Source organism: Apiospora phragmitis, assembly GCF_038363925.1.
Source record: "Apiospora phragmitis strain CBS 135458 chromosome Unknown utg000006l:1.0-5683423.0:1.0-5690449.0, whole genome shotgun sequence".
NCBI lineage: Eukaryota > Fungi > Ascomycota > Sordariomycetes > Amphisphaeriales > Apiosporaceae > Apiospora > Apiospora phragmitis.
Window position 1 is genome coordinate 4,439,291 of NW_027117404.1, and position 19,390 is coordinate 4,458,680.

Genomic DNA, 19,390 nt, shown 5'->3' on the forward strand with positions numbered 1-19,390 from the left:
TTCCATACCTACTTACCACGGCTGAGGGAAAATAAGTCACGTCCTAATTCCCCCCATTGGCGCCATGGCCAAGCAAAGAAAGCCGGCCAAACCGGCCACGGTCGCCGCCAGTTCGTCCACAACCAGAAACAAGCTGTCCTCGGGCAAGCCGCCGGCGCCGCTGCAGAGCCCGCCCCAGGCGCTCCAGCCGCTGCTCGCAACGCTGGAGGAGAAGCACGCCTACCTCATCCACGTGGACCCCAAGCCGGCCGCGTTCAAGCGCCAGATCTTCGCCGTGCCCGTCGCCATGAACCTGGCCATCACCGCGCTCTTCTGCTGGCGCCTCTGGAGCATGGGCGAGTGGTACCTGCAGCTGCTGGCCTCGACCCTCGGCTACCCCAACGCGACCACCATCGTGGCCGCCGAGCACGACTTCTGGAAGGTCGTCCTGCCCGAGATCGCGCGCCGCTCGGGCCACTTCCTGCTCGACACCGTCCTCTTCATCTTCGTCTGGCCCTGGCCCGTCGAGTTCTTCCTCGGCGCCCGCCACGCCAACCCCGTCAACTGGCGCTGGCACGTCGGCTTCCGCGACGACGAGGTCGTCGTGCGCCGCAGCCGCCGCTGGGACGCCGCGCTCAAGGATGACGTCGCCCTGCACGACAACTCGCGCGAGCTGCTGCTGGCCCAGGTGGCGGTGGCGACCTCCCCCGAGTACCTGCGCGAGAAGACGGGCTACCTTATGATGAACAAGGCCTGGGACCTCGACTGGGGCGTCATGGTCGACGCCACCGCCATGGTCGACAAGAAAATGGCCACCCTGGACACCTTCCGGCTCCTCGCCCTCGTCCACTCGGACGAGTTCGGCTGGCTGGCCGTCGACCTGAGCGACGGCGTCAAGCCCGTCACGCCCGAGGAGAAGGAACGCAGGCGGCAGATCTTCCTGTTTCGCGATGCGCTGACGGCCGTAGGCAAGGAAGGACCTCTTCTTCCGCTGGATCGAGGTGGTGCAATTCGAAGTCACGCGACCCGGCGGGTTCACGGTCGAGAGGCAGGAGATTGTGGCGCAGGAAGTTCGGGAACTATTTGCAAAGGAGGGCATCAATTTCGATGAGTTCTGGAAAGACAGTGTCGGGACAGACGGAATTGCAGGAATGTAAAATCAGCTCATGTTAATAGTCTTCGAATCTGCTTTGGCGCTTCGGTTCCAGATACCCAACACTGTAGGTAGCATCGAATCAAATCACAACATCAATCAATTCCAAGAGCCAATAACCAACGAATCAAGCATTCATTGGATGTTTGTCTTTCATCGGGCACGTATGATGTTCGCTAGTACTACGCTTTGCTTTCTTCAAGATTGGGTTCAGTAGATGATATTTCGTTGTTCTTAAGCCTGCGATTTCAACGAGAGACTTTCTACCGTCCTTTCTGCTCAACTACTTGTACGGTGCCGTGCGTTTATTTCTTGCCCTTCTTGGCCGGCTTGCCCAGCGCCGCCTCGCGCTTCTTGGCCTCCTTGGCCTCGATCTCCTGGCGGCGGGCCTTGTCCAGCTCCTCGCGCTCCTCCTTCTCGGCCTGCTTGCGGGCCGCCTCGGCCGCGCGCTTCTCGCGGATCTCGGCGAGGCGCGCCAGGTCGGCCTTGGCCTCGTCCGTCTTGCCGGCCTCGTGCAGCTTGCGGTAGCGCTCCTTGGCGGCGGCGGCCTCCATGGACTCGCGCTCGCGGCGGCTCATGGGCACGCCCGACGCGCCCGGCGCGCCGGCGGCCTTGGTGGACAGCTTCTTCATGCCCTTGGTGGCCGACGCGACGCCGTCGTCGTCGGCCGGCGTGCGCGGCGCCTTGGCCATGTTGCGCGAGGCCTTGGAGTGGTTCGGGTTCGCGGGCATCGGGGCCGAGTCGTCGTCCGAGGACTCCTCCGAGTCGTCGCTCGGCATGTCGCCCACCTGCACGGCGCCCTTCTTTTTCTTGGCGATGGCGGCGGCCTTCTGCTCGGCCTTCTGCTTCCGGCGCTCCTCACGGCTCAGCTCGGCGGCGGGCGTCTTCGAGGAAGGACCGGCGTCCTCCTCGTCTGAGTCGGACTCTTCTTCGGATGATTCCTCTTCGGAAGAGTCATCTTCGTCTTTCTTGGTGCCATCGGCCCACATGCTGACTTCGTTACCATCGGCGTCGAGGGGTCGCAGGTCACGGGAGAAGTGCTTGCCGCCTGACGTACGTGTGTTAGCAAGCGCAATTTGTAGAGGGACAAGTTAGTATGGAGAGAATTCAAGGGACAAATTTTATTTACCTCCTCGCGTGAACTTCTTGAACTTGCCGCCTCGCCCCCCTAGAGTTGCCACCGGGTCCGCCGCGTCCAGACATGTTGATGATGTTGTCGAGTGTGGTGCTGATTGGGAGGGATTGAATGTAACAAGGAGGGGTATTCAGTAGTGGGATGGTGGGGTTGTTTGGCGATGGAGAGTAAGCCGAAACAGTCGATTCAAGACTTATATCAGACTGGCGAGCAAAAGCGTGGGATAAACCCGACATTCAATTGCCTTGTCGACTTCTGATTTGCAAACAAGATGCTTGTCTAAGATGCAAATCCTTGCGTTGGGCTGAAGAAAGCGACGTAATAAAGGCACAAGACTTGATTCTCAAAGAGACAAACATTACTGGGCACGCCTGATCAATAGTATGGCGGGGCACTATTAGGTTTAGCAGTGCCTTGATTGGGTGGAAGCCCAAGGTGACTCATTCATAGCCAGTTGTGCAAGTCCAAAGAGCATTCAGTGCCATATTAATTATTACATTGTACGGAGTACGGCTTGTAAACTGAGGTATGGCATTTGTATCGGTCTCCTTTTCGATTAAGTTCATTAGAACCCTTTGACTATCAGAATCACTTCATGTCAAATACGCTCCTTGCCTCCCGAGTACTGGCAAGGACCAGGGTTTCTTTCAGAACTTCTCTGGACTCTCATAAAATGTGTAAACGAGAGAATAGACCAGAGTAGTTTGATGTGAAGTTTCAATCGGGCGGCTCAGTATTCGCAACATCTTTACCAAACAGTTCCAATAGGTTAGAAGCTGCAATTAAATGACTTGATAGTGGTCAGCCACAAACCCGCCACACTCCTACCTTAGGTGCCCACCAAAAAAATCGAGTCCCACCGGAACAACCCTCCTCCAGAAGCTGGGCCCCACCCGCCAGACAGGTCAAATGTCTGCGCAGGAAATCTGGGCTTTAGAAATTTCCTTCTCTTTCTCTCCTCACATAAAACAAACACTTCCTCCCTATTCACTCTGGCTTTACGCCTTTCTACAATGGCATGTTGGAGGGGAAATGGGAGGATAAACGAAACAGTTTCGATTGCTTACCCTCTGTTCTGCTCGCGGCTCCGGCCGCCATTGGATTCTGGAGAAATTTTTCGATCGATACATTCTTGCACCAGTACTTGTGACTTGCATTGCTGCTATGAATTCGCCCGTCTCTTTAAAGATAAATGCTCGCAGTCTACGTCTGATTCAGTGACAGTGATAACTGTTGCGAGAAGCAGCCGCAGAATATTCAGTTGACCTGATACTACGTCTGTTCCCGAAGGAAGTCTGTGCAATAACCGGCCACTCTCCTACCAATCACCAATCATCCATGCGGCCATGCCCATCAAGTCGTATGTCCTGTCTGATGTCATACACCTCTCTCCTTGAATGTCAGATAGAGCTTCGGTAACGACATGGTGAAATGATCCATGATTTTCGCTTGGTGTTCCTCCCAATCTTGTCCGGGTGCCAAGTTCATGTCGAATTGGAGAGCCAGCCGGGCAAGCACGCTTCGCATCTCCTCCATAGCCATCGGTTTTCCGATACATGCATGTTTGCCTATTATTTAGGTTTCAATCCTTGTCAGTTTTTCAAGTCACAGTAAAAGCACTGGCATCATTCCGCGCATCATACGGTGTCTTACCTAGATGGAAGGGGAAGTACGCAGCCCTGTCGCATTTGATAGACGAACCAGGCAGCCATCTCTCGGGCAGGAACTTGTCCGGCCGCGCGAACCACCGCGGGTCTCGGTGAATCACGTACGGCGACTGCAGGACCTCGACGTCGGCAGGGATCCAGATGCGCGGTCCGAACACGCTCTCGCCGATCTCCAGTCCTTGATGTCGGGGCGTCACTCTCGGGTTGGCGCTCGGCGCGGAGGGCTGGATCCGCAGGGTCTCATGGATAATGGCATCGATCCAGCCCATCGTTTCCGTTGCAGCCAGCAGTCCCGCGTACGTAAACGACGAGGGTCCGTGGGGAAACGCCGCGTCCACGAGCCCCTGTAGGCGTCTCTGGACGTCGCCGCGCGCGGCCACGAAGCCGAGCATGTTGGTCATCGCGCTCTGCGTCGTGTCCGCGCCTGCCGCGATCATGGAACGGCTCTCGTCGGCCAGGGCCTCGGGGGTGGGCGCGGCGCTGGGGTCCCCTCTCTCGAGCGCATCCAGCACGAAAGCAATGACGGGCTTGGGATTCCCTCCGCGTCCTTCTTGACCACGGATCTCTTCATCGAGGTTTGCCTCTTCCTCCTCGACCGGATCTTCTTTCCCAGTCTTCTCCAGCTTCTGTCTCTCTCTTCTCTCTGCTCTATGCTCGTTCATTACACCTTCGCATAGCTTCAGAAAGGGGGCGAAGTCGCCTCCGCCTCCGGGTATCTTCAACAGCAGGCTCAAAAGCCAGGGCACGAATCGGAGTGACCCCAGCACGGCGTGTGCCTTCCGCAGGGCAGCCAGCGCCGGGTGTGGTCCGTCCCTCTCGCGCGCCGTAGCGCCGAAGCTGTGTCCGAAGCCAATGATGCCCGTGACGTCGAAGGTGAGTGGCGACACGGCGTCGGTGATGTCGACAACCCGGGCCGCTGCTGCTGCGCTGTCTTGGTCTGGCGTGAGGCGGTCGATGAACAGTCCGATGGCATCCTGCACCGCCCCGTCGTGCTTGGACAGGTGCTTGGGGCTGAAAGCGATCTCCCAGGGCCGCCGCCGGACCCGGTGGTCGTCCGGGTCGCGCGACATGGCGAAACTCTTCTTCCGGTCCTCGGTCTCGACATGCGCCCAGAAGGTGGACTTGCCCAGCGCTGACGTCTGGAGCAGAGCATCGGCTCGGGCGAGGGAGACGATGCGCGGGCCTGCAGTCCATATTAGTCAGTCTATGTGTCAGCGGGGAGTGGATGTATGCACGGGCTTGTATGGGGGGCTTGTATGGGCGAAGCATTGTGGAGGAGTGTGCTCACCTATTCTCACGACATCTCCGTACTTTGCGTGGAGTTCCTGCAACCTGACGTGGAATCGGTAGTCCCCAGAGGCCTTGCGGGCGGTCCAGAAGGTGCTGAGCCGCGCCAAGTATGGCCCAGGGATGTGCTTCAGGCGGTGGAAGTGGGCACGGTACAGCAGGATGGAGGCGGTAGTGTTCAAGGCGAAAGTACCCGTGAACACGAAGAGGTAGTACCAAACTGTGGTGGCCGGCAGGTGCAGCCACGAGACCCCAAAGTACAAGGCCAAGAAGCAGACGGCCCCGAAGACGAGGAATATAGGCACGAGGATGAAGTCAATCTCGACGTGGCGGGTGTAGAGGTGGTGGAACGCAAGGCCCGCGGCTGCTCCTGCCAGGCTCAACGCCGCTGGAGTCGGCACCGTTGCGTCCTTCATTTTCTTAAGCTGATCACGAGTAATATATTCTCTGTGGGTGTAATACTTGTGTCTTTGAATTCTTTCGTGAAGGTCAAATAGATTAGACCAGAAGAGGACCACTGAGTTAGCCCTACTAATAGATGGGGCCCGTGAGACCGGAAACACGGCTGCGAAGCAACACCATGTCACACTTTCGCATCTTTTGACTCCCGATGACTTTACTACAACAGAGCAAATGCAAGGTCAGCAAGATAGTGGGGGTCGAACCGCCCCCTTCCTTCCTGGGTCTTGGTCGTATTCGCTGCCTCTTTGGGAACTCTTATCGTCGTGTACTTCGTTCCTATTTCTAATCTACGGTAGCGATGGTAGTCTTGAACCGTGTCGGGCCAAGACATGATATGCTGTTGGTTGCCTGAAGGATTCCCCAACCCAATACATGTCAGGGTTAAGCGAACAAAACCCCCAGATGGCAATGTCATTTTCCGACGAATCTGCCGGGCCGTACGGAGTGGATCGCCCTAATCCTAATATCACGGGATCTAGGCCACGGCCTCCACGGGGCCAGTCGTACGCCTTCCCGTCTTCGGTGTATGTCACACGTATACCAGCAGAGGCATGCATATCGGCCCAACGAATAACTGCATTCCTGAAGGATACGGCGGCTAAGGGGTAAAAGGACGTCTGAAGGATACCAGACAAGGTGTATATAGGCCTGACGAATCACCCTCCCGAAAAGAAAGAAGGGACAGACAGACCAGAGCCCCAAGAAGTGCCATAGTCAATTATTAGCTGAATCAGAACCAAGCCCTTACTGCCCTTGTCACAGTGTAGAAGGGCGGCGCTTGTGGAAATGGATAGCCAATCAAACGTGATGCAAGACAAACTACCTACACACCCAACTGTATGGAAATCCCTCGGGATCCGCGTCTTGTGGGGGTGTGTAAGCGGGTAGAGCCCGACCAGTGGAGATAGGAGACGGGGTCACTAGGTCGGGGCGGGTGCGGTGCGGTACTCTGGAAAATTCATGCATGCAGGAAGCGGGGTGGCTTTCACACCGGTCTGTGCCACTCTCCTGCATGGTGGTTGATATGTAATTCCGAAATCACTGGACGGAAAAATGTGTGGGTTGCGTTCTGGGAGCGACATGTATGTGTATGCAGGGCGGGGTGTCACGATGTGACAGGTTTGCAGATATGCAGCCCTGTACATGTTATTTCATGGAGAGAACGTCGCCTCTGTCTTTGCCCAGACATAGCACGTACTATAATCAGGAGGTTGCACCGAAGCCAATGCCAGCCAGTATTTGCTTTTTGGGCCCATAGCTGCATACTTGGATCCAAGGATCGCGATCCCTGATCAGGCGGCTCCACGCCGGATTTTAATGACGGTTCTAGGGTGGTTTCTATCATATCTATGGATAGTTCTTTGATGTACATCGAGGCTCTTGTGGGCTGTGATATGTAGTTTATGTTCCAGGGATTTGTGGTTATGTAAGTATATATTTGTAATGGTCCAATGCCCCTCCGAGAGTTAGACACGCCGAGCTCCCACAACTGTGGTTCTACACAACAGTCAGGAATATAGTCAAGGTAATATAGGTCGATTTGAGTAGTAAGGGATCTCTGTTTGGTCAAAGTGGTTCCTGGGTAAGCTCCCCTTTCCCCATCACCGTATATATGTATGCAAGGAGATTCGAACACCTCGTATGTGACGTGACATACAAAAGAAGGGCAAAGCATCTTGAGCCATTGACTATTTCCCAACCTTACCTCCCTGGTTGGTTCTAACATGTGCTAGCCGAGGAGAATTCCCAGAAGGTCAGGTAAGCGGTCACACTAAAATCCCAAACTAACAAGTGGTAGTCCACGGGCCTGCACTAGATGTTCTGTCGCCTGCTTCCTCCCTCTCCTACAAACTCCCTTGCTTAGAACCGAAATCCCCCGTTCTACCAGTGGATTGTGCAGTTCGTAGGTCCGAGGTGCTCGCTCAGGACCCGGACGACCTTGACGTGCCTACTCAGGCTCACGTCAGGCCGGGAGCCGCCGAAGACCCGAGCGAGCGTATTGATGGCCACCGGTTGGCTGTTGGGCATGCGGTGGGCGCACGCCACATTCTCACCGGGCACCAACATAGAGTTTCCTCGCCCGAAATTGCGTGCTTGGGTGATGATGGTGGCGTACTGACTGTGCGTGGTGAAGAATGGAAAAATAAACATCAGTGTCATATTCCCATTTTTTTTCTATGCTGATCAAAGTACGTTTTGTGTGTGGGAGGAAAACAAGAAGAAATCCGAAGAAAAAGGGGTGGAGGAAGGGCTAGTAGATCGCTGCTCACTGAAAAACCGCGGGCCAGTTGGGCTCGACGGTGGCGAACCCACCGTAGGGCCCCTCGACGTTCTCGTTGAGGACGGCGACGACGGTGTCTGCGCAATGTCCTCGACCGTGTCGGTCCTGGAGTAGTCGTCGGGCACGTGCGTGTCCTGCGCGTAGTTGGCGGCCCAGAGCGCGCTGCCCGACAGCGCGGCGCCGCCGTAGCCGCCGTTGAGGTCCACCGCGTGCGCCGTCTCGTGCACCATGGTCGTCTGCATCGCGTCGCTCGGCCGCATGTACACCGTGTTGCCCTTATCCATGTACGCCCAGCCCATCGTGTCGGGGATCGTGACGACGTGCTTGACCTGTGAGGAGAGGGCGCGGACCGTGTGCTGATTAGCCGAAGGAGCGTGAAAAAGACATGAAGGACGCTTAGGCAGCGGTCTGAAAAGTCCAAGCAAACGCAAAGACTGGGGTGATTTTGCTCTTTATAAACTTACCCATTCCCTCATCTGGATTGGAATCCTCCCAAACTGTTTGGCAATGTTTTGGATGGACGTTTCCGAGTCCTTGTGGTAACACAGGATCCAGGGGTCACTGCAGTCGCTGTACTGGACCTGATAGATGATGAAGTCTGCCGCGCTGACGTTGTGGTCGCTGGCGTAACCGTTGCAGTCCGACGGGATCCAGCCACTCGCCCTACATTACGTCCCACAGTGGTAAATACACAGATGGCCATATAACATGGACAGTATGAACGTACTGGATGGAATAAGGAAGAATTTGGGCTGGGACGAAGGTAACCCAAAGCAACTTAGGTAAACAACACATTCTCTTACCATACGGATATATTATACTGTCTCTCGGGAAGATTGGCTGCCAGCAAGGGCTCGAAACCATTGAAGCTGCTGCGCACAGCGGGTTTGGTGAGCCTGGACCAAATGTCCACCTTGGTTGCGGCCGCCTTCGTGGCAGCTACAGCCAGACCGAGAGGAATGAGGGTCTTGAGGAAGGACATGGTGAGTTCAAGAAGTCGAACGATAAGGCAGAGAAACGAAAAGAAATAAGTCACTTATCGCAGCGACGATGGACGTCACTAGAAAAGTAAAACGAGAGAAAGAAAGAAAGAAAGAAACGAAGGCGCAGCCCACTTGTCGTGTCTATCAAAAGCGATGCCATTGTATGGTGTCGTGGGAGCTACTTATTTATATGAGATCTCCCAGAGTATATCTCATTAACAACAATATGCGGCCGACCACCCAGCATCCTATGCCCCTTCTTCCGTCTGAACCGGCGGAGCCAACAGATATGAGGATCCCAGATACTAATCGCCAGGCTCGTGCTATGGACGATGGAGTTGAAGGATTGTCTTGGTACCTGCAATTGGTTTATTTGACAGCAAGGAATGATGCCACCCACTCCAGCAGAACTCCTTCGAGGCCACTCCCACTTCAGGGGCCTACCTCAAAGTTGAGCACGACCCGCTAGAAGCACAGGATTCTTGACTAGGCATGTCAACGCACAAGCGGACATGGCGGAGCGGCTCTAACATCTAGTGTCAACTTGTTTTCCCCGGAACCTGCCTCTGAGGAGTTGAAGTGCTCAGAGGCATTGCTTGAGTGCAAACACCTCGTTATCTATATCATGACGGGGTATTAACTCCTCGATGCATGTTTTGTCTTCAAGCTTGCCACATTTGATGTAGATTGGATAACCTGGCAGTATAATAATGGGTGATAAGTCAGCAACGTGGGTGGATAGGTAAGTTTGATACTTGATCTTTCCATCCCGTGGTCAGATGCTGACTACAGCTGTTTACTCGGTCGAGGTAATGTCACCAGGCAAGAATTGTAGAGTCAAGGCGGTTTGGTTTATATCCGAATAGATAGATGTATTTATTCCCTTGGCTGGCAGACACAAGCTGTGTTATAGGTACGTCTTTAATGAAACCCTTTCTCCGAACCAATCAATTCGCCCTTGATATCGAATGAATAATTACATCACGCTGCGAAAACCAGCGTCAATTGCCCCTACCGACTCTAATTAGTAGAAATAGTGGGCCTAGATATCAGCTGTATTGTTAGCCGATAACGGCAAAATTTGGCAACTAAGAATAGCTTCAGCTGCTTTCGCAAGAAGCCCTTATAGCTCAGTGGTAGAGCGTTGCACTTGTACGGCCAATCAGGTTATGCAAAGGTCCGTCGTTCAATCCGGCGTGGGGGCACACCGAAAACCTTTTGTGATCTTGTTCTGATCTCTTTTTGCTATATATTCTTTTTGTGGCTGATTGTTCTCGTCCGATGTAGACCTATTCAGTTCACAGACTATGGATTGTTCAATGCTGTTGTTGAGTGCATCCGTAGCTGACGCTGAATTACCGGGCGAAGGTCTACCGGGCGCCGCTTGTTCCTTCAGTTGACGTTGGCTGGTGGCAGTTGAATCAAATATGATCTAGAATGCGAGAATTGGCTGTAATCGTATGGGTTCGTTTCAAAAAAAAAAAAAAAAAAAAAAAAAAAAAAAAAACCCCTGGGCTTTGGCAGGAGCAGCCGAACATTTCCAACCTCATTTTTATGGCCGGGAGTTGCATTGAGAAGGGCGGATTGCTACCCCAACAACTGGAAGATAGCGCCCATTCGCATGCAAGCACCACTAAAGAGAATGCGCTAATCAGCAAATACACCACCAATTGAATTGGCCTGGTACAATCGCTTCCTTCTTCACTATTACTTGAAGCATCGTGATATCATATCTGTCATCCCAAGAAAGTGATCAATACAGCGTTTATGGCCAGGACCACCACCATGGCGGTCTGGCAGCCACTGACCCCCGACGACAACGAAGCCGTAATGCGCATTGCCGACGTGATTCACTCCGAGCTCCCAGAAGGCGCGCATGTCTTCGCCGAACGTGTCAAGCTCTTCCCCGAGGGCTGTCTGGCCCTTGTAAAACAGGAGGAGCACGGCAGTGGCGGCAGTGGCAGAAGAGAGCTCTGCGGCTACGCCATTTCGCATCCCATCCGACACCGCCAGCCGCCGGTGCTGGACGCGGCGCTGGGGGCCATCGCGCCCGACGCCAGCCAGTACTACATCCATGACTTCTGCGTCCTCCCCGCCTTCCGGGGCCAGGGTCTCGCGGACCAAGGCGTCCAGAGGCTCCTCTCGGCCGCTGCCGACACCGAGCGCTTCCCCGACGGCGCTTGTCTCGTGTCGGTTTATAATACTAAACCGTTCTGGGCCCGTTACGGGTTTGTCCCGCCCGAGCCCTCTTCCATCGACGCGGCGCTGGTGGAAAAGGTGAGTGTCTACGGCGAGGACGCCAGGTATCTTGAGCGGCGACCTCCTACATCATCATCCAAATCATGACAGATAATAAAAGTTAAGTCGGACGGCGGGATGAGGAAAACATGCAGCCTCTAGGAACAAGATAATACTGAGGTGCTACATATTGACAGTGTTTCGAAGGTTAGATGGAGTACCTGACTAATTGAATGACTTGGGCCGAACATGTGCTGGTTGTGGCTTGAGTGAAAATGAAAAGAAATTGATGCCAAAAAAAAAAAAAAAAAAGAGAATGAGCAAACAATGCCGGCCTACTCGCCGGAACGAACGCCGGACCTCGCGGTTGATCGGTCGCAGCTTCCTTCGATTTTTCAGCGAACCTTCCAAAATTGTAAAAGATTTTATCCCGCTGGGCGGGATGCATCAGGAATTGAGCCCGATGCGGGGGTCGAACCCGCAGCCTTGAGATAACCTCTCGTAAACGCCTGGGATGCCGGAACCGGATCCGACATCACTTAAGAGTCTCACGCTCTACCGATTGAGCTAACCAGGCGATGGTTCGTATTTGATAGAAGAGAAGGCTGTTAACAGGGTATAGAATGATAAGGTGAGTTTGCTGATCGGCTGACTTATGTTGGAGACGTGGGCGGCTTGGCGGGTTGGAGTTTGCTGCTGAGTGGAGCAAGCCCCGCGAAGAGCCAGGTTAGATCCCGAGCTACCGAACCTCTAGGGCTAATAGGAGTTACAGGACGAAGGGTCCTTGAACCACAAGCACGTCTTGCTACGGCATACTTGCGTCTCATATCACATCTCGAATATTCAAAAATGGCTTCATACTTGCTGTAAAGGATATAAGAGTGGGTGCGATGCGTTTTACGAACCCAATGGCGCTTTAGGGGGAAGAGACTACTTCCTCATGGTAAGCATTTGTTTCTGCTCGGCTGTCTTGGCATCAATTGACAGAATTCAAGTTGGAGGACAACAGGTGAACAAACCTCTTCGTCATCGAACAGGAACTCGATTACAACCATATATTGGGAGAGGCATGGAACAGCCAGAAGATGTTTCTTGTTTCGATGAAAACCTTCCGCAAATCTTGTGGCTAACATGAATGATGCTATGATTGTACGCTATCTCCGATCGAGATTTCGAAATAGACTTCCGATCAATCCAGCACCTTGGGATCTATCTCCGTTACTGTTCATTTCTAAACTGGCATATATCAACGATTGGTCATTCGCTGTATGGTTTCTATCTTCGCAAATTATTAATCTAGTTATAGTGACATTATTGAGAACAATTCAGACCGTCGTTGATTGTTTTGAACCAACGAGGATACCATGGACCAACCGATACAATACACAGGCTTCGCAGCCACGATACAGAGCTTGTTTGATAAACAATCTATTTGCAACACTTCGGTCGGTCTCTTGACTGGTCTCCCGAAGCCAGGGCAGGTACTTCATCTTAGCAGACAGGTGCCTGACAATCAGTCTCTCGACAAAGCAAATGAAAACAACGATTCGGGTGAGAACAGTGTGCACACGACATCTGGCCAGGTGACCAATACTCTTGCAACGACCACCAACACGACACCTATCCCACCACCTCCAACTGCAGCCAGCCCAGCGGTCCCAGCAAGCCATATCAATACCGATTCCACCGCCAAGGCACCAAAAGACGCCAAGCTGCCAACCAGTACGTCGACAGCCGTGATCTGCACCGAAGCCCGCCAAGCTCGGCCCAGGTCATTCAGTGAGGTCACGGCCGACATCAAGAGCTGTATGGCGGGTGTTGATGCGGCTCCTCAGTCTCCTCAAACTGTGACCGAAAGTCCTCCACCTATGGGCGGGATTTTGGGAACGATACAGGCCGTGACCTCCCAACCTCGCAATAACCCACCCACGGGACCCCAAAACGGAAACACTACATCAACCATGAAGCCCCAGCAGCAGAAGCAGCTCCCAAAGAAGACGAAACTGCAAGCCAGCAGGGCGCAGCAGGTCCGTGACTGGGTGGCCGCTGATGCTCGCAAATTCTTCCCGAACCCAAGATTCGTGCACCGAGGCCTGCCATATTACTCAGTTATCTTCGCGAACGAATATTTCAGGGTAACTGGTAACTCGGTATTCGGCAGAAGACTTGTGTTGTTCTCCGACGGCGGCCTCTGTTATGCAACCCGTGCGGCATCCGCTGCCGTGGTATACAGAAGATTCTACAATGTGAACACGACCGCGGAGCCACCGTGGATGAAAGAGTCGCACGGCATCATCCGGCTTGCTGTCGAGAAGTTCGAGACCATAGCGCTGATGGCCGCGCTGGAGATCGTGCAGAAGGAAGTCAACGCATTCTTCGCCACGCCTCAGTACGGTGCGTCAAGTGGCGATCTGGAGCCGCTGCACGTCTACATCTTTACCGATGCCCCGCATGCGATGACCGATCTGGAGCAAGTTGTGACGCGCACGATCAAGGATCCAAAGCAAAAGAAATGCCCTCATATGCTGCATCTCACCAACGTCTGGAGGGCCCTTCAGAACGACTCAAACAACGGCAAATTAAAACTCGAGGTCCACTGGGTGAAAGGGCACAATGGAGCAGAAGGCAATGAATTAGCAGACAGCCTGGCTACCAAGATCCTTGATGTTGCCAGAAGGCTTCATTTTGCGCGTCCTGCATCTTCATCCCTGGGGCAAGGCTTTGAGGTGTTCCCGCTTGGGCAGATGGAGCAATATATACTGTCACAGTCGATCGCACGGAAATCCGGGGCAGCCATCGCCTACCAGCCCAGTCCCGCTGCTAAAGAGTTCAAGGAAAAATATGAAGAATTCAGCACAAGGAACGGTAACATGACGAAGGAAGTCTTCCAGCAAGATTATCCGAGCCAGATTCGGAAGCTTTTGGTTGAATTCTTCAACGAGACGCGGGAGGTCTCCGAGAAGCAAAACGAACTCGTCTTGAACGAGCTGAGGAAAGCATTTACAAAACAACTGTCCAAACCATCTGCCGCCCAGCTGGAGGTCCTAACCGCCCAAAAGGATAGCCGACTAGACTTCAGCAAGCTTAGCATGGAGCTCAGCAACCAAAACCGCCGGCAAGAAGCCCAGGACGCCCAAATCGAGTCCGTGATGATGGCCCTCGAAGAGACGACGAGCGAGTGGCGTAAAAGCTCGGCCGCGCACAGCCGCGAGATCAAAGCGTTCCGAAAGCAAGGCGAGGAGATGCAACGGACGCTACGGGAGGAGACTCAGGAAGCAGTTCAGGCGATTTTCCAGGCCGTGGTCGATGGTGCCAAGCAGACTGGCGGCGAGACCAAACAAGACTGCTTGGCTAAGGAAGAGGCGATGAACGAGTGGAGGAACGCCTTGACTGCGCAGAGCCTCGAGATAAAGGCTCTCCGAAAGCACAACCAACAGATGCTACGTACGCTGCGGGGAGGAATCTCAGGCGATGATCCAGGCCGTGGCCAGTAGTGCCAACCAAACTGGCAGCGGAATGAAGGGTTTCGGAGAGGACGGCGAAGAAGTACTACGGCAGCTGCGAGAAGAAACCCAGGAGGCAGTCCAAGCTATGATCCAGGCCGTGGCCGATAGTGTCAAGCAGACTCACGCCGAGACCAGGAAAGATGGGTTGGTTGAGGAAGAGGAGCCAAGTGACGATGCTTCTTCCACCTCCACTTCAGGCAGCGAGCAGTCGGTGGCGGTACCGGTGCAAGTGGCAGAAATGGCGGCTGATCCGGAGCAATCAGACGATAAGGTCACATCTTGCGCCAGTTCGAAGGGATCTCGGGATACGGTCGAGACGGTAATCAGGGTCGCGGTCAGCAATTTCGCACACAGCGACTCCCAAACCGTGGAACCTACTGTTGTCGAGGAAGAGGAACAATGGGATGCTGTTGATTCTAAATCAACTGGACCGGCGGCGGCGTCGGTGGAAGAAACAGGCTTGGTGGTTGACTCGGGACGACCAGAAGAATACATGGTTACACCTTGCTCAAGTTCGGGTGCAACTGCTCTCGGGGAAACAGAGGCGCAGGCTGCAGGATCAGATGTTCGGGAGGCGAATGGAGACAAGTTGCCGGGGAAATTGCGACGGCGAGAAAGGTTGTTGCGGAAGCTGCATCTGCGCTGGTTGGGCCGAAAGTCCAACGTGATTGCTGACAGCCACTCCTGAAGATCAGATCACTTCTCAACTCGCAGTTGCCGTCTACGGCGTATTGCTACTGCCTATGATGCAGCTAGACATGCACTTCATAATTCACCTATTACCTACCTACCTACAATAAAACAGGTTCACAACCAACACATGCGCCGTTTCACGCCAAGTGAAGGGTATTATTATTAAGATGTAAGCCGGGTGCATACCTCCCCGCCAACGTGAAGCTGTATCCAATCAGTCGCTAATAGTGCTTGCGGTAAAATCCCTGCGACACCCCCAACTGCGTCCCACTGCATACAAATCCAAGATGCGCCTCCTTCACTTAAGTATATATAGCTGTATTGCCCGGTAGCCACCGGACGACCATCAAGCCTGGGTTCTCTGCAAACGAGCCTTCTCCCGTCTTTCTTACCCGCCGGAATCAATGGAGGGTATTTTAGCACGCCCAGTGCAGGCGATCGCCGTCACGGCACTGTTGGCAGCTGCCACGTACCTATACCGGAAGCTGTACCGCCAGCGTCTCTTAGCCTTCGCCCATCTGCCGCAGCATCCCTCGTCGCTGTTCTGGGGCCACCTGAGGGTGTTCGACGAATTCACCCAAATCGAGGTCAGTGGGCCGTATCGTGACACTGATTGGATCAAAGTCCATCTTGTTCAAGCAAGTATGAGTCGAGCATCCTTCTCTATTCACTGCCTTCTTGCACACTGCTGCTGCTTCTAAGGTGGCTAATCTTGACATTGAAGAACGACAAGTGAAAAGCTGTGCGCAGGAGATACAACCTCGGTTTTCCGCCAAAACACCTGATGTCTCTCCTGCCCGTCCTCGTCGACAAAGCGGGCCCCTTTTTGGACATCCTGGATAACTTTCGTACGGACAAGAGAGGTGTTTTCATTCGACGAAATTGCCACGAACCTCACGTTCGACGTGATTGGGGCGGCGACTTTGGGCGAAGACATGCAGAGACGTGGTCAACCGCAAGCTTCTGGAGCCCGGCACCGGCGAAGACCTCATCCGCCGCATGACGTACATCTCGGCCATCATCAAGGAGATGCTGCGGCTGTACCCGCCCACCGGTTCCGTGTGCGCAGTCGCGCCCGGCTCGGGGTTCGTCGTCTCGACCTCACAGGGCGACGAGTACAACCTCGACGGCACATGGGTTTACCTCAACAATTACCTGATCCAGCGCGACTGCACCGTGTTCGGCGAGACGGCCGACGAGTTCGTGCCGGAGCGCTGGCTGCAGAAGCAGTCGTCGCCTGATCTCAGTGGCGGTGGCAACGACGGCGATGACGACTGGAGCGGGAGCAGGTCCACGCCGGTCAGTGCTTGGCGGGCTTTTGAGCGCGGGCCCCGGAACTGCATCGGGCAGGAGCTGGCCAATATCGAGGCGCGCGTCATCTTGGCTTCCGTGGCCCGCCGGTACGACTTCACCAAATTCGGCATCGGGGCGCTGGATTTGGATGGCAGCGGCGGGCCGGTGCTAGACGATAAGGGCCGCTAGTACAAGGTTAAATCGGAACTGTACAGCGTGAGTTACACAATCCTGGCCCCGAGGGAACTCTTGTCCTGTGCTTTGAGCAAGCTAACACAATATGCACCAGACTATACGCATTACCGGGAAGCCTGTGGACGGGATGATGATGAAAGTAGGCTGTGCTTTTATGAAGCATGACCCTGTACACTGTATGCAAGAGTTGGTTTGGCCGGTAAGTAGAGGGTAATTAGCATACTTACCTATTTGAAACCCCCAATCGTCACCAATAAACGAGACACCTGCAAGTCCGTGGTAAGTATGGGGTTAGGATGGCATCCCTGAATTCCTTTATGAGGTGTTCTGCGCTACCCTGATTCGGTCTGTGTGTAATTGCCCCTGTACACGATTCAAATCTAGATAGGAGATACAGCAATGGGTCTTCTCCATATAGCCAGTAGCCCTCAAAGTTGTATATCCACTGCTTCCAGTGGTCCGATCTAGATCAGACTGGAGCATCTACGGAGGGTCATCCGGGAAATAGTATATTTCCCATAGTCAAAAAGACCTCATGCAAATGCCGATGGGATTCTTGAGCCTGGTCCCAATATCGGTGTTTGGGGGATTGGGACGTGAGATGTAATCCTATTTTGGTCTTTAACTAGCCAATTTCTATCTAGATAGATATATCGCAGGCAATACAAATCCCGCATTCTGTGGCAACGTGCTTAAGCACTTAATGGTGCACGTGGGCCAACCAATCATGATCAGGTATTGCGGTCCCCAGTCTATTGAGGAGTTGGCAATAGTGGGAAAGGACAGAGGCTTCCGCGAGCCAATAGAACAGAACATCTTGGCGCTGCGGAAAAAGGACCGCAGATTGTGTCCCAATTTAGCGGAAGAAGAAAATAGTCAAGGTTCTCCGGATCTGGAAATCTTCATGGAGATTGCTCTAGTGTGGGATTGCCCTTCCTCTGTCCCAAAAACGGTGAACGAATTGCGATAGGAGTCTTCTAGCCGTTCACTTGAAGCCAATAGAGTTCGTAGTCGCGACTGAACACCGTTGATCGGTATCTGCGAGATGAATGAGCTAAACATTAAAATGGAATGTGTGAGAGAGATTGACAGATTGAGGCACTGATGGAAAACGTGCAAGCTAGGATGGATGGTGTCGCTGTCGAAATGCCGATCTGCCAGGGATGGCGGATCGTGATCGACGGATTTTCAGGACCAAAAAGCTTAATGGAGGGTGATGGACACACAAAACGACGACGACCACGTGGATCAGCATGGTCCACCAGATCACACCTGTCAGCCTGTCGCCCGGCTGTCCGGGAGAGACATGCGTCATGTGTCGGGCGCCACCACTAGAATCTGACTTTCAGACGAACGCCTCTGTGTATTTGTTTGTGTGCGAGAAGGTAAATGTGTGCGTGAAAGTGGTTGCCAAGTCCCAAGAATGAAATGGGGACATCCGTGCCATGCTGTATTGCGGACGCCACGACAGCCAACCAACATCACAAACAATCACAACGGAGGAAAGAGAACGGGACATAAGCGAGAACGTGCTATCGATCTGCACCCGCCTTCGTGCCCACGCCAAAGCCCACTCTATTGTATGGGGTGATTGATTCTGCACCGAGCGTCACTTTTCTGTCAATTGCATATTGCCTCTCACTTCTGCCTCGAGAACTCCCGCAGATCATGGCAGAAAAATAAGCAAGACAAATGCCGTGGGTGCATTTTATTGTGGTCCATTTGCTTTGCGAATTGACGGCTTCCGGGTTTTCCAATAGCCTATCCCCTAGCAGCTTAGCAGGAGCGACGGCGCTGACTCGGCACCCACAGAACCAGGACAGGCTCAGCTGAAGGGAACCCGTCCGCCCCAGGCTAGCACTGATTCAGCCCGTTTACCCCTTGGCCGAGTGCCTGAGCGCATGGGAATGGAGGGTTGAACGGCGGCAAGACTTTTCAGCTGTCAGGATTGGAGCGAGAAGGGGGGAAAAGCAACGACATTGCGTTCGATTCGATTTGGGAAATGAATAGCCTGCAGGCCTTTCCCGTGCATCATCGCAAATATCATGAATCGGGAATGCCATGCCAGGTGTCAGCAGCTCCCATTGGGCGTCTCTTCCTTTTGCTCTTGCCGTTCTGCATTCGGTGGCTTGTTGGCGATAACAGGAAGAACGAAACCCCCCAAAGTCCACGTGGTTCCCCAGCGCTCGCATCATGGCTCTCTCATTACGCAGCGCCAACTCCGTCCAGGCTTCTTGCACAGGTACACGAACAGGACCCGACTGATGGGTGGGGAGGCGTGGACGCCTTCTTTAGCTCGGACGGCAGATGGGATCGAAATGGGGATGGTCGTGCGCCATTCGATACTCACAGTACAGAACGCGCCCGTCGGAGCTGTCAATTTCATAAAGAACGAGAGCCCTCCCCGCATTTGCCTACTTCGTTGCTCACTTCACTGCATACCTCGCTGGCTACCCGATTTCCTTATACAGCCCCTCGCCAATAATCGATATCGACTTCACCTACGGCACTTCATTAT

The 19,390-nt window shown here is 53.8% G+C and overlaps 8 protein-coding genes across 8 annotated transcripts; 5 read left to right on the forward strand and 3 right to left on the reverse strand.

The window, feature by feature from the left end:
- Positions 1–64: 64 nt before the first annotated feature.
- On the forward strand, positions 65–1,090 carry PG994_006586 (uncharacterized protein; the record flags this gene model as incomplete). Its single annotated transcript, XM_066857995.1, has 1 exon — positions 65–1,090. The coding sequence occupies one exon, from the start codon at positions 65–67 to the stop codon at positions 1,088–1,090; it is 1,026 nt and encodes a 341-aa protein (XP_066717264.1).
- A 347-nt stretch (positions 1,091–1,437) lies between these two features.
- On the reverse strand, positions 1,438–2,335 carry PG994_006587 (uncharacterized protein; the record flags this gene model as incomplete). Its single annotated transcript, XM_066857996.1, has 2 exons — positions 1,438–2,180; positions 2,314–2,335. 2 exons carry the CDS (start codon positions 2,333–2,335, stop codon positions 1,438–1,440), a joined length of 765 nt encoding a protein of 254 aa, XP_066717265.1.
- A 1,309-nt stretch (positions 2,336–3,644) lies between these two features.
- On the reverse strand, positions 3,645–5,637 carry PG994_006588 (uncharacterized protein; the record flags this gene model as incomplete). Its single annotated transcript, XM_066857997.1, has 3 exons — positions 3,645–3,835; positions 3,921–5,117; positions 5,223–5,637. 3 exons carry the CDS (start codon positions 5,635–5,637, stop codon positions 3,645–3,647), a joined length of 1,803 nt encoding a protein of 600 aa, XP_066717266.1.
- Positions 5,638–7,564: 1,927 nt separating this feature from the next.
- Positions 7,565–8,946, reverse strand: PG994_006589 (uncharacterized protein; the record flags this gene model as incomplete). Its single annotated transcript, XM_066857998.1, has 4 exons — positions 7,565–7,798; positions 7,997–8,293; positions 8,429–8,627; positions 8,768–8,946. 4 exons carry the CDS (start codon positions 8,944–8,946, stop codon positions 7,565–7,567), a joined length of 909 nt encoding a protein of 302 aa, XP_066717267.1.
- A 1,786-nt stretch (positions 8,947–10,732) lies between these two features.
- PG994_006590 (uncharacterized protein) lies at positions 10,733–11,293 on the forward strand (the record flags this gene model as incomplete). Its single annotated transcript, XM_066857999.1, has 1 exon — positions 10,733–11,293. One exon carries the CDS (start codon positions 10,733–10,735, stop codon positions 11,291–11,293), a length of 561 nt encoding a protein of 186 aa, XP_066717268.1.
- Positions 11,294–12,549: 1,256 nt separating this feature from the next.
- On the forward strand, positions 12,550–14,679 carry PG994_006591 (uncharacterized protein; the record flags this gene model as incomplete). Its single annotated transcript, XM_066858000.1, has 1 exon — positions 12,550–14,679. The coding sequence occupies one exon, from the start codon at positions 12,550–12,552 to the stop codon at positions 14,677–14,679; it is 2,130 nt and encodes a 709-aa protein (XP_066717269.1).
- A 22-nt stretch (positions 14,680–14,701) lies between these two features.
- On the forward strand, positions 14,702–15,379 carry PG994_006592 (uncharacterized protein; the record flags this gene model as incomplete). Its single annotated transcript, XM_066858001.1, has 1 exon — positions 14,702–15,379. The coding sequence occupies one exon, from the start codon at positions 14,702–14,704 to the stop codon at positions 15,377–15,379; it is 678 nt and encodes a 225-aa protein (XP_066717270.1).
- Positions 15,380–15,788: 409 nt separating this feature from the next.
- PG994_006593 (cytochrome P450) lies at positions 15,789–16,866 on the forward strand (the record flags this gene model as incomplete). Its single annotated transcript, XM_066858002.1, has 2 exons — positions 15,789–15,971; positions 16,318–16,866. The coding sequence occupies 2 exons, from the start codon at positions 15,789–15,791 to the stop codon at positions 16,864–16,866; spliced, it is 732 nt and encodes a 243-aa protein (XP_066717271.1).
- Between the last annotated feature and the right edge of the window lie 2,524 nt (positions 16,867–19,390).